Here is a 13,031-nt window from a genome sequence, read left to right as displayed (position 1 = left end):
CAAAAGCACATTACTCTTGTTTCATGTGCATGTGGGTAGGGTGGGTCACAGCTGGATAGGCTGAGTTTCCGCTGTCAAAATTCATGCCATAACCAACCGCTAAAACCAGAGTTTGTCTTAAATATCCCTACCAACGCTGCCTGAAATTAGTACTTTCAATCATGTTTTTAAGGACACACCTCAAATATTTCCACCACTCCCATCTAAACGCAAGCAAGCTGATATAAGAAAGGCACTGCTATTCAGTGCTTGAGGTGTCACCCCTGACCTGGGTTCGATCCCAGGCTGTGTTGCAACCGGGAGTCCCATATGGCGGCACACAATTGTCGAAGTTAGGGGAGGGTTTGGCTGGGAGGGCTTTAATTGGCATATCGCGCTCTAGTGACTCCTTTTTGGTGGGGCGGGCACCTGAAGGCTGACTTGGTTGTCAGTTGAATGGTGTTTCCTCCGGAACATGGCGGGTCAAGAAGACGCATGACTCGACCTTCATCTATCCCAAGCTTGTTGGGGAGTTGAGGCGAAAAGACAAGATCGTAATTGGATATCATGAAAAAGGGGGTACAAGACAAAAAAAAGAAGACAAATGACCAATCCTTGCACAAAAGTTTAAAAATAGCTTAACAGGTTGAAATTGGCAACAAACATGAGTTTGACACTATCACCGTCTTAACACCAGCCAAAAATAGAGTACATTAATTTGGCTGTCAAGCAAGTAGGCCTAGCTCTTATTTCCTGAATAGGAATAAATAGGCTTCAACACAAAGCCCTATTGTTGTTAGTAGTCTAAAGTCTAAAATAAAGACTGTTTAAATCAATTAGGCCTCTTTGAATAGCCTACTTTCAACAACCATGTACTGTCCATCTCCACAGCTGCTGCTTCATAGTTTTTTAGTTTTTTAGTTATTTCACCTTTATTTAACCAGGTAGGCTAGTTGAGAACAAGTTCCCTTTATTTAACCAGGTAGGCTAGTTGAGAACAAGTTCCCTTTATTTAACCAGGTAGGCTAGTTGAGAACAAGTTCCCTTTATTTAACCAGGTAGGCTAGTTGAGAACAAGTTCCCTTTATTTAACCAGGTAGGCTAGTTGAGAACAAGTTCCCTTTATTTAACCAGGTAGGCTAGTTGAGAACAAGTTCCCTTTATTTAACCAGGTAGGCTAGTTGAGAACAAGTTCCCTTTATTTAACCAGGTAGGCTAGTTGAGAACAAGTTCCCTTTATTTAACCAGGTAGGCTAGTTGAGAACAAGTTCCCTTTATTTAACCAGGTAGGCTAGTTGAGAACAAGTTCCCTTTATTTAACCAGGTAGGCTAGTTGAGAACAAGTTCCCTTTATTTAACCAGGTAGGCTAGTTGAGAACAAGTTCCCTTTATTTAACCAGGTAGGCTAGTTGAGAACAAGTTCCCTTTATTTAACCAGGTAGGCTAGTTGAGAACAAGTTCCCTTTATTTAACCAGGTAGGCTAGTTGAGAACAAGTTCCCTTTATTTAACCAGGTAGGCTAGTTGAGAACAAGTTCCCTTTATTTAACCAGGTAGGCTAGTTGAGAACAAGTTCCCTTTATTTAACCAGGTAGGCTAGTTGAGAACAAGTTCCCTTTATTTAACCAGGTAGGCTAGTTGAGAACAAGTTCCCTTTATTTAACCAGGTAGGCTAGTTGAGAACAAGTTCCCTTTATTTAACCAGGTAGGCTAGTTGAGAACAAGTTCCCTTTATTTAACCAGGTAGGCTAGTTGAGAACAAGTTCCCTTTATTTAACCAGGTAGGCTAGTTGAGAACAAGTTCCCTTTATTTAACCAGGTAGGCTAGTTGAGAACAAGTTCCCTTTATTTAACCAGGTAGGCTAGTTGAGAACAAGTTCCCTTTATTTAACCAGGTAGGCTAGTTGAGAACAAGTTCCCTTTATTTAACCAGGTAGGCTAGTTGAGAACAAGTTCCCTTTATTTAACCAGGTAGGCTAGTTGAGAACAAGTTCCCTTTATTTAACCAGGTAGGCTAGTTGAGAACAAGTTCCCTTTATTTAACCAGGTAGGCTAGTTGAGAACAAGTTCCCTTTATTTAACCAGGTAGGCTAGTTGAGAACAAGTTCCCTTTATTTAACCAGGTAGGCTAGTTGAGAACAAGTTCCCTTTATTTAACCAGGTAGGCTAGTTGAGAACAAGTTCCCTTTATTTAACCAGGTAGGCTAGTTGAGAACAAGTTCCCTTTATTTAACCAGGTAGGCTAGTTGAGAACAAGTTCCCTTTATTTAACCAGGTAGGCTAGTTGAGAACAAGTTCCCTTTATTTAACCAGGTAGGCTAGTTGAGAACAAGTTCCCTTTATTTAACCAGGTAGGCTAGTTGAGAACAAGTTCCCTTTATTTAACCAGGTAGGCTAGTTGAGAACAAGTTCCCTTTATTTAACCAGGTAGGCTAGTTGAGAACAAGTTCCCTTTATTTAACCAGGTAGGCTAGTTGAGAACAAGTTCTCATTTACAGCTGCGACCTGGCCAAGATAAAGCGTAGCAATTCGACACATACAACAACACAGAGTTACACATGGAATAAACAAAACATACAGTAAATAATACAGTAGAACAAAATAAAACAAAATGTCTATATACAGTGAGTGCAAATGAGGTAAGTTAAGGAAATAAATAGGCCATGGTGGCAAAGTAATTACAATATAGCACTGGAATGGTAGATCGGCAGAAGATGAATGTGCAGGTAGAGATACTGGGGTGCAAAGGAGCAAAATAAATAAATAAATACCAGTATGGGGGATGAGGTAGGTAAATAGATGGGCTGTTTACAGATAGGCTAAGTACAGGTGCAGTGATCTGTAAACTGCTCTGACAGCTGGTGCTTAAGGCTAGTGAGGGAGATGTGAGTCTCCAGCTTCAGAGATTTTTGCAATTCGTTCCAGTCATGGGCAGCAGAGAACTGGAAGGAAAGACGACCAAAGGAGGAATTGGCTTTGGGGGTGACCAGTGAGATATACCTGCTGGAGCGCGTGCTACGAGTGGGTGCTGCTATGGTGACCAGTGAGCTGAGATAAGGCGGGGCTTTACCTAGCAGAGACAGATAGTAATGTAAGTTATATAAATAACTTGAATATGGCTTATTGTGAGGTCAATAGCGCTGATAAATAGCTTCATTGCTGGCAAAAAAACATATTGTTTTTATTAAAATCATTTCCAGCAGTAGCAAGCTTATCTCCGGTCGTCCTTTACATTTTTGCGCTCTATATCTTGTGTACAGATATTGCATTTTTTGGACGAAGCCTGTGACATGCCTTCTTAGGCAGCACCAAGCATGGTCCTCCCCCATTTTTCTCCAGGTAACAATTTTGACTGCTGCCTTACTGTACTTTCATTTTTTTTCACTGCAGGGCTAGTAAGTGAATTTATGACATCTGTGAGAGAGGTTTGAATGGACGAGGCAAAGCTGGTGTTACATTTAATTGTTTCTCAAAGAGATGGGAGCCATCACATCTGATCCATCTGCCAAAACAAGACAGAATGTGCCAAGAGACAAAGGTGACAGCCAAAATGATAGCGCATAAGTGATTGGAAATCTGTGGATACCCTATTTTTACAGATGTGTGCCTACAGTAGCAGTTAATGCTTATAGTCATAGCAAGAGAAAATGCACTGTCATTATAATGGTGTTACTGCGACAGAACACAGAAATATATAATTCCATGCTAAAAGCGAATTTTTAAATTTCTACATGTTTTTTTCTCACAGAAATATTCAAATACACAAATAACAAGATTTTTTTTTTTTGTAAGTCTACTTGTCAAACTTTGTCATGTCGGCTGCACATTCATTTCAGATATTTCAGATATATTGAGCGGGTAAAAATGTTCAAAAGATAAATTCCAAATGTTTTATTTTGAATCAATAGCTTTACACTTTATTTTCTTTACCAGCCAAAGCAAATTACTGTGAGTTGAAACTGTAGATAAAGTTCAGCCTTCACAACAATTGTTTTCTCATGTAGGAAGCTTCTGAATAAGTAACACCAGACACCCTTTTCAGCTATAGGGAATACAAAGTTATCCTCTTCACCTCTGAGTATTATTCACTTCCTCAGAAGTGGTGAGAACTAAAGCAATTAATTTTCTCCTTTGACCTGTTAACAACTGATGAACATCTGTGTGACATCAAATAGAAAACACAACAGAAGCAACATGCTGTATGCTTCACCATGGAAACTAGACACAAATTCAATTTGCTTTTAAAAAGTAATGAATTTCACTGTTTCATCATGTAAGGATATTCAGTAGAACTGAAAATTACAATTCTCAATTCTGATGCGCTTATAGTGTGAAAGAAACTAACATCAACCAATGGTAATTTGATGAGAAAACATGTTTTGGATATGAAGCTAATAAAGTGCTTAGAATTGAGAAACACTGTCAACACCAGTAATAAGCTGTAAATACACATTCTACTCTCTTAATGAATACAAGTAATCACACTGATGTAGGAAATTATAAAATATAAATAATATATTCAACTTAGCAGACGCTTTTATCCAAAGTGACTTATAGTTATGCGTGCATACCACAGCTGGCTGGTGGCACCTTAATTGGGGAGGACAGGCTCATTGTAATGGCTGGAAGGGAATTAATGGAATGGTATCAAACACATGGTTTTAATATGTTTTAATACCATTCAATTCACTCTATTCCAGCCATTACTATGAGCAGTCCTCCCCTCACCACCCTCCTGTGGTGCTTACATTTTACGTAATCAAACACTGACGTTGCAAGTGCCATACTCTTCCAACTGAGCTACAGAGGACCATGGAAGGCACAGAGAGGGTGAGGCCTGAGAGTCACTCACATAAATCCAATAAATGAGGAGAAGGAGAGGTGGGACTTCAAGGCTGTTAGGGGGAGAAAACAGAACTCCCTACAGAGAAGAATGGCTTGATCCCCCATGGTTAGCAGAAGAAGATAATGTTTGAGCTACAGTATCTATTGGATACCGGGAAAGATCTGTTGGAGATCACTTGGCCCCCCACAGAGGCTGGTGATGAGGGTGTTGGTTGAACTTAGTGAGCTATAGGCTAGTGGCACACAAATACCTGTCTCTCCAGAGGGCAGTTTGGCAAGCTAACACTTGCTGACGGTCTTAGAACCATGAGAAAGAGTAAGATAAGCAGCTGCAGGAGCCAAAAGCTGCAGAGAGGAGATGCCTGTCTGGAAACCCCACTCTCCATTTCTGATGCCTCAGCCTTGGACATTTCTTAAGACAGCTGTTTTAAAAGTTTAAATGTGTTAGAGAGAGAGAGAGAGAGAGAGAGATAGAGAGAGAGAGAGAGAGAGAGAGAGAGAGAGAGAGAGAGAGAGTAGCATAGCCTGACAAGTGGGTGAAATAGCATTGCTCAGTTATCACTGCAAAGAGTCTGTGTTTGCTTTCTTACCTCCAGAGTGAGATGGGGGACCACACAACAGCACCACCCCCTGTCCCTCGCGAACTGACACTGAGTTTCTTCGGTTGGTCTTGAAGTTCCCCAAGTCTGAAAAACAATAGGCATTATGTAAAAACCCCTGTTGGATTGTGGCCCAACAAATCTTTGATAGTTTGCAAGATAAAACCGATGGAAAAAAAACATGTTTATGCAGAGCAAGAAAACAGAGTCTACAAATTAGAGGGAAATCAAAAGAAAGGAAAGACTGACTCTTTTATTCAAAATTGAACATCTCATCTTTGCTGCAGCTGTGCTGTGCATCCAACTTTTCGAAAGTAAACATTGGTCAGAAAGAAAAGTGGTGAGAAGTGTATTTAGCTGGAGATTAATAGTCACAATGGAAATCCTTGTGAGCATTGTCTTGTGCAGTAAGTATACACATTTGGGGGTGGTAAACAACCTTAAGCTGAAAAAATATATACCTTAATAGAAAATGAGTCAAGTAAAAGTGAAAGTAACCCAGTAAAATACTACTTGAGTAAATGTCTAAGAGTATCTGGTTTTAAGTGTACTTAAAACCTGTTGTGACTAGGGGGCAGTATTTTCATTTTTGGAAAAATAACGTTCCCAAAGTAAACAGGATATTTTGTCAGGACAAGATGCTAGAATGTGCATATAATTGACCGCTTAGGATAGAAAACACTATAAAGTTTCCAAAACTGTAAAAATATTTTCTGAGAGTATAACAGAACTGATATTGCAGGCGAAAGCCTAAGAAAAATCAAATCCGGAAGTGACTCATGTTTTGAATGCTCTGCGTTCCGATGCGTCCCTATTGAGCAGTGAATGGGCTATCAACCAGATTACTTTTTCTACATATTCCCCAAGGTGTCTACAGCATTGTGACGTAGTTTCACGCCTTTATGTTGAAGAATAAGCGTAAGCGGCTACATTGCGCAAGTGGTCACCTGATGGCTCTCAGAGTGATTCTTGCGTAAAATACAGAGGTACAGAGGTCGCTCCTACTGAAAAACCAATTGTCCCGGTGGATATATTATCGAATAGATATTTGAAAACCACCTTGAGGATTGATTATTAACAGCGTTTGCCATGTTTCTGTCGATATTATGGAGCTAATTTGGAATATTTTTCGCCGTTGTCGTGACCGCAATTTCCGGTCGATTTCTCAGCCAAACATGAAGAACAAACGGAGCTATTTCGCCTACAAAAATAATAGTTTTGGAAAAAAGGAACATTTGCTATCTAACTGGGAGTCTCGTGAGTGAAAACGTCCGAAGCTCATCAAAGGTAAAATATTTAATTTGATTGCCTTTCTGATTTTCGTGACCAAGTTATCTGCTGCTAGCTGGACATAATGCTATGCTAGGCTATCGATAAACTTACACAAATGCTTGTCTTGCTTTGGCTGTAAAGCATATTTTGAAAATCTGAGATGACAGGGTGATTAACAAAAGGCTAAGCTGTGTTTCAATATATTTCACTTGTGATTTTCATGAATAGGAATATTTTCTAGTAATATTTATGTCCGTTGCGTTATGCTAATTAGTGTCAGATGATGACAACGATCCCGTTCACGGGATGGGAGTTACAACAAGTTAACGGAAAATTCCACCCCAAAACTATATTTTGGTATTTGTTATATTAGTCCATTATTGACATAGTCCCAAAATGTTTTGCCTGTCAGCAATCGAGTTTTCAAGACATGTAACTTTCAAATACAAAAATCATCCCCATACAATGCATTTTGCATCATATGATGCTGCGTTTTGCGTCATATGATGCAAAACGCATCATACAGCAATGATGTCTGTATTTTCCTTACATTTTCCTTTAAGTACAGTCATACTTGAGTCGAAGTACAAAGTGAAAGTACATGCCATTCATCAAATTCCTTATATTAAGCAAACCAGACATAACGATTTCCTTTTTATTTGCGGACAGACAGAGCAAAGTCAGTATTATTTTTAGTGAGTCTGCCAGATCAGAGGCAGTAGGGAGGACAACTGGTTAAATTGATAGGTGCGTGAATTGGACTAAAATTCTGTTCTGCATGAGGAGGATCTAACAAGTACTTTTTGGTGTCAAGGAAAATGTATGTGAGTAAAAAGTACATATGTTCTTTAGGAATCTAGTGGAGTAAAAGTAGAAGTTGTCAAAAATAAAAAAAAATGTTAAGTACAGATACCCCCCAAAAAACTACTTAAGTAGTAGTACTTTAAAATATTTTTACTTAAGTAATTTACACCACTGCTGTTTACTGAGGGATCCCAAGTCTCAATGTGAGAATATTGTCACCAATAATGCCAAGTGAACAGAAAGCTGATGAAAACTACCATTTGTCTAAAGATGGAAGCTAACATGTCTATCTTCCAAACATTATGAACACTGCACACAGTAAGCATTCTAAATTCACACGATTAAGGAATAACATCTTATCAAAAAACAGAATTTGAATGACTCCATTAATCAATACAATTGAGGGAGAAAGAAAGGGCTGAAACCAAGTTTGATTTCATCAGAAAATCCCCAAACACAAAGAATAATCTATCTATGAAGCCACCCATTGCAGTAAAATGCATTTGTCTAGGCTGAACAGATTGAAACATTTCAGTGCTGTGAAAAATTTTACGTTGAAAATGATTATTACTGCTTCATGCAGTAAAAGTCATTCTTGTACTACATTTTAGATATTTAATCATTTCAAGTTTTAATTTCACATGCACAAGTACAGTGAAATGCCTTATTTGCAAACTCAAAACCCAACAATGCAATAATCAATAATAATGTAATATTAGAAAAACAGACGAGAAATAAGACGAAAGGGTATCAAACAGTATATACAACACTGTGCAACCATATAGGAATCACTACCACATGAGAATGTTATCACCACTAGATTAGATCATTGTAGCACGGCTGAGCCAGACGGAAAAATATCACAGCTGAGGCAGACGGCAAAATAACTGTGATCATGTAATTTTACATCTGAAATTATGAACTCATAGTCCCCAAACATTAAAAAGTCGATATTGGACCCAAAGTGTTGTGGATAAAACCAATAAGTCCCAAATCAATATGGGGCTCCAGTAGGCAGAAAGTATTTTGTTTAGCCCAAGTCACACATGAAGGATTTTAATGGCTCCAGTGGTTATCAGGTTTCCATTGTGGGTTTTTTCATCACTCTTACTACCGCAAACATTACAAAGCAATTTCAAAATGGCTTAGAAACTAAAATTACCTTTTTATTGAAACTAATTTATGCTTGACAATTGATGGAAAACAATAACAGGTCACAACAGCTTCCTGCAATTCTCCCTGCTATTGTTGCCCAGCAGATCTGGGTAAAGGTAATTCGGGGAGCACAGAACAGTCTTCATGGATGAGTGTGCAGAGGAGTCTCGGGTGGGAGCTGGATAAATACATTGCAATAGGAACTTCTCAATGCCTTTCAAGAGGTTGTAAGCAGTGATTCAATTTGGAATAATGCCACAGCTACCAGACATGAAAGGAGCAGCTCCACAAAACAGATACATTAGTTTGGAGAAATAAAAGACAGGTACTGTAGATATCTCACAAAACAGCAGCAGCGAGCTTGTGGACAAGTAACTTTTGAGTTAATTACCTCAATACAAGATAAAAAATCTTGGTCATATTTTTTGTTGTTGTTGTAGTGTACTAAATGTTGCATTTTGTTTATATGTGATGACACTGTATTGATAGTCTATCGGTTAACAGCCCACCCATTTTTACCTACCTCATCCCCATACTGTTTTTATTTATTTACTTTTCTGCTATTTTGCACACCAATATCTCTACCTGTACATGACCATCTGATCATTTATCACTCCAGTGTTAATCTGCAAAATTGTAATTATTCGCCTACCTCCTCATGCCTTTGCACACAATGTATATAGACTCCCCTTTTTTTCTACTGTGTTACTGACTTGTTAATTGTTTACTCCATGTGTAACTCTGTGTTGTCTGTTCACACTGCTATGCTTTATCTTGGCCAGGTCGCAGTTGTAAATGAGAACTTGTTCTCAACTGGCCTACCTGGTTAAATAAAGGTGAAATAAAATAAAAAAATAAAATTAAAAAAAATTAAGTTGAAATTACTTGTTTGAGTTGATTTAGCTAACCCAGAAAATGCATGTACTTGTTTTGAGTTGATTTAGTTTACCCAGAAACTGCATCAAGATAATTTGTCTTGGATTAAGATATTCTGATTAGTATCAAGCCTTTTATTACTGTAGGTTAAAATAAGCAAAATGATCTGATGTATTATCAAGGCAAATTATCTCAGTGCACTGGCAGATAATCTTGCTTATTTTAACCTAAAAAAAGTCTTGATACAAGTCAGAATATCTTAATACAAGACAAAGGCATTTTCAGGGTAAGCTAAATCAACAAAAAACAAGTAATTTTGACTTAATTATCTCAATACAAGATAAACAAAAATCTAGGTGAAGTCTACAGTAGGTAAGATTTTCATTTTTTGCAGTGTGGTAACTTACTGCAAGTGGCTAAAATGAAGCCTGTCTACATAAAAATGGCCAAATTTAGAAAGACAGCTGGTGACACAAAATACATTCATACTGTATCTTTCTACCACTGGGAACAAAGATACATTTATTTGATAACGGGTGCAGATTTAAGAGCACATATTGTTCCAATTGGATTAATTAACCTTAACCTTAACCTCTGTAATATGCTCCATATTGTCATGTCACCTCGAGCATCAATGCTGGAATGAAAGCTCTCTCTTTCCAGGGCGACTTGATGGAAAGTCCTGAGCATCTCTCTCAGCAACCAACCAAACCTGCTTTCAAACTAGATTGCTGTTAGTTCTGCTCCAGGAGCAGATTTAAATGTAAAATTACTGGGCTCACTGATTTATTAAGAGGACTATAAGGTCAGCTAATATATGTCATACTGGTTATGGGACAAGTCGATTAGGAGGCAGGCTTTAATTATTTCCTCAAACATAAATCTCCTCTTAACCCAGGAACACACTTTTGCTAATAGCTATTTGAGACTCTTAAGCTCTATTAAGAAAAGCAATTCTTTGCAATTTCTCACAGATGAATGTGAGATTTGGCAATTAAGAGTCAATTAGCTATATGCATCTACCTCAGCAATTTAACTGATCTCTAAAAAAAGAGAGATGATTTTCTGATACCATTGAACCGCACACTGATAGAAATAAGTAGAAAGTTAATTCCATTTGTGAATAATTGATGTTGAATAGTATTCTGAACACATTTGTCTACATCCAAATTGGTTTCATGTGCTATGGCAGTTCAAATTGCACAATTAAATTCTAGACAGTTTTACAGGTAAAAGAGAATATGATATAAAACATGAATCTCTGACTGACTGACTGGGCTTATTGTCTGCAAGTGAACTCCTCATTTGGTAAGTCTAGACTCCTTGACTTTTCTCTATCAAAACACAGTTTTAATGAATGGCTTGCAGATGTCCCGTACATGTGGGCCCATGGAGGTAATGCTTTGTCTATAGTGGTCCAATCTGGGAACCAGGGGATTGGTAACAAAAGGTTTGGAGTGACACTGCCACCCTCTTTCATCTCAACACAGGATGGGGTGCTAGATAAAAGCCCCAGAGAGCCTAGGAAATAGAGAGCCTGAAGGAACAAAGTGGACAAAAGCATTGGACATCTAAGGTGCTGAGTAAATTTTACAAAGTATATTTTTGGGCATTATTTAGGATAAAAGCCGTTGTAGTAACACGAAGCGGTACTGGGGCCACTTCACTGCCAGTGCAGGAGGCTATGTTTGATCATCCCGATAAAATACACATGCACACACCCATGTGTGCGCACCCCCCCACCCCCCACACACACACACACATAGAGAGAGAGATAATGATAGTGCTAAAATCAAACTGTGCCCCCTCCCGTCCTAAAATCAGAAGCAGAGCAAACAAACCATTGTTGCAAAAAGGTCCTGAAGATCCCAGCCAAAATCCTTATTACAGAATGATACAGCCAATGCCTCAAGAAGAGCCTGTAAGGTCAGAGGGGACAGTGCTGGAGACTTGACCAAATGCATGCTCCTCTGAGCACACAGCTGTGCACATAGGCACTTTTTGTTTAAAAGAAAGCATGAAAGCATGCAGTCAGCCTTCAAGAGATATGCCTAATAATTCTCATCTCAGTCGCAAGAAAAGAGGCAGGCCTTGTAAATGTTGGTATTGAACTACTCTTCCCACAATTCATTGAGAAATTAAGGTAAAGTAATATACACTGAGTGTACAAAACATTCGGAACCCCCTTCCCAATGTTGAGTTGCAACCCTTTTGCCCTCAGAACAGCCTCAATTCGTCGGGGCATGCACTCTACAAGGTGTCAAAATCATTCCACAGGGATGCTGGCCCATGTTTACTCCAATGCTTTCCACAGTTGTGTCAAGTTGGCTGGATGTCCTTTGGGTGGTGGACCATTCTTTATACACAGGAAACTGTTGAGCGTGAAAAACCTAGCAGTGTTGCAGTACTTGACACACTCAAACCGGTGCACCTGGCAGCTACTACCATACCCATTCAAAGGCACCTAAATATTTTGTCTTGCATATTCACCCCCAATGGCACAAATACACAAAACCTGCAAGTAAGCATTTCGTTTCACAGGGGAGTTCATTTCGCTTGAAAGATAGATTCCTCTTTTCACGCTTAACTTACTGTAACTGGGGTTAACTGTAGCTGACATTACATCATAACGTAGGTTTAAAAAGCGTAGGTTCAAATGTACAGTAATGAAAGTAATTTACTTTCATTTTGTTCTTAACATAGAAGAACCGTTTAAAGCCACAAAGGGGAGACAAGCACATGACATCTGATGCAATTGCATACAGTCTATGCAGGTAAAAAAGTTCTAAAGACAGAATATAGCTGGTAGCTATTTACACTTAATTAACTCAGTTTACCGTACTCCCTCTATTCACATTATCACAACAGCTGGAGAGTAGTGTTCAGGAAATATTTGCATTTAAACGAGGGATTCATGTAAATCCTTCAGGAGTTACGGGAATTTTACACCATGTTTAGCAACTCTAGTAGGATTCTCAAATCTCTGGATGCGGGGGGCTCATATAAAAGATGAAAAAACGGAAGTAAAAAAACAGCACATCTGTCTGCATAATTGCACATGCTCTGTGAGAGAAATACAGCTGTACTCTGTGAGTACAAACTAAAAATGACTGAGGACTGTATTGTGCCAAAATGTATACAGTATGTATAAAAATGTCTGCACTAACATAGTTTTAATTTGGACCCACATTTCCATATTCATTGACAACAAATACATCCCATAGCTTATTATTGGTAAATCTTTGGTCTAACTCTGTAGTCAAACAATAATACACTGTAGAACAATGTATCACATTGAAATCATGACCTTTGAGATGGCACCTCTGTGACTCAGAAACATTGTATATACAAGCTATTCATCCATATGAATTATGGGTGTGCATCTTTTACATAATCACCGATAAAGAATCAATAGAAATAATAATCAAGGGAAGGCGGTATTGAGTGAGAAAGCGGCCCTCTAATCCATCAGTTAGCCATGCGTCAGGCAGCAGACAGGGCC

The 13,031-nt window shown here is 38.6% G+C and overlaps 1 protein-coding gene across 1 annotated transcript in view; it reads right to left on the bottom strand.

The window, feature by feature from the left end:
• LOC139371295 (contactin-4-like) overlaps positions 1-13,031 on the bottom strand; it is a 227,907-nt gene that overhangs the window by 115,213 nt on the left and 99,663 nt on the right. Inside the window, exon 5 of the mRNA XM_071111598.1 lies at positions 5,414-5,509. Within this exon, the coding sequence (XP_070967699.1) occupies positions 5,414-5,509 (96 nt within the window). The remainder of the gene's footprint in view (positions 1-5,413; positions 5,510-13,031) is intronic.

Source organism: Oncorhynchus clarkii, chromosome 17, assembly GCF_045791955.1.
Source record: "Oncorhynchus clarkii lewisi isolate Uvic-CL-2024 chromosome 17, UVic_Ocla_1.0, whole genome shotgun sequence".
Classification (NCBI taxonomy): domain Eukaryota; kingdom Metazoa; phylum Chordata; class Actinopteri; order Salmoniformes; family Salmonidae; genus Oncorhynchus; species Oncorhynchus clarkii.
Note: the sequence above shows the minus strand (reverse complement) of the source record. Positions and strands in the feature narration are given on the sequence as shown.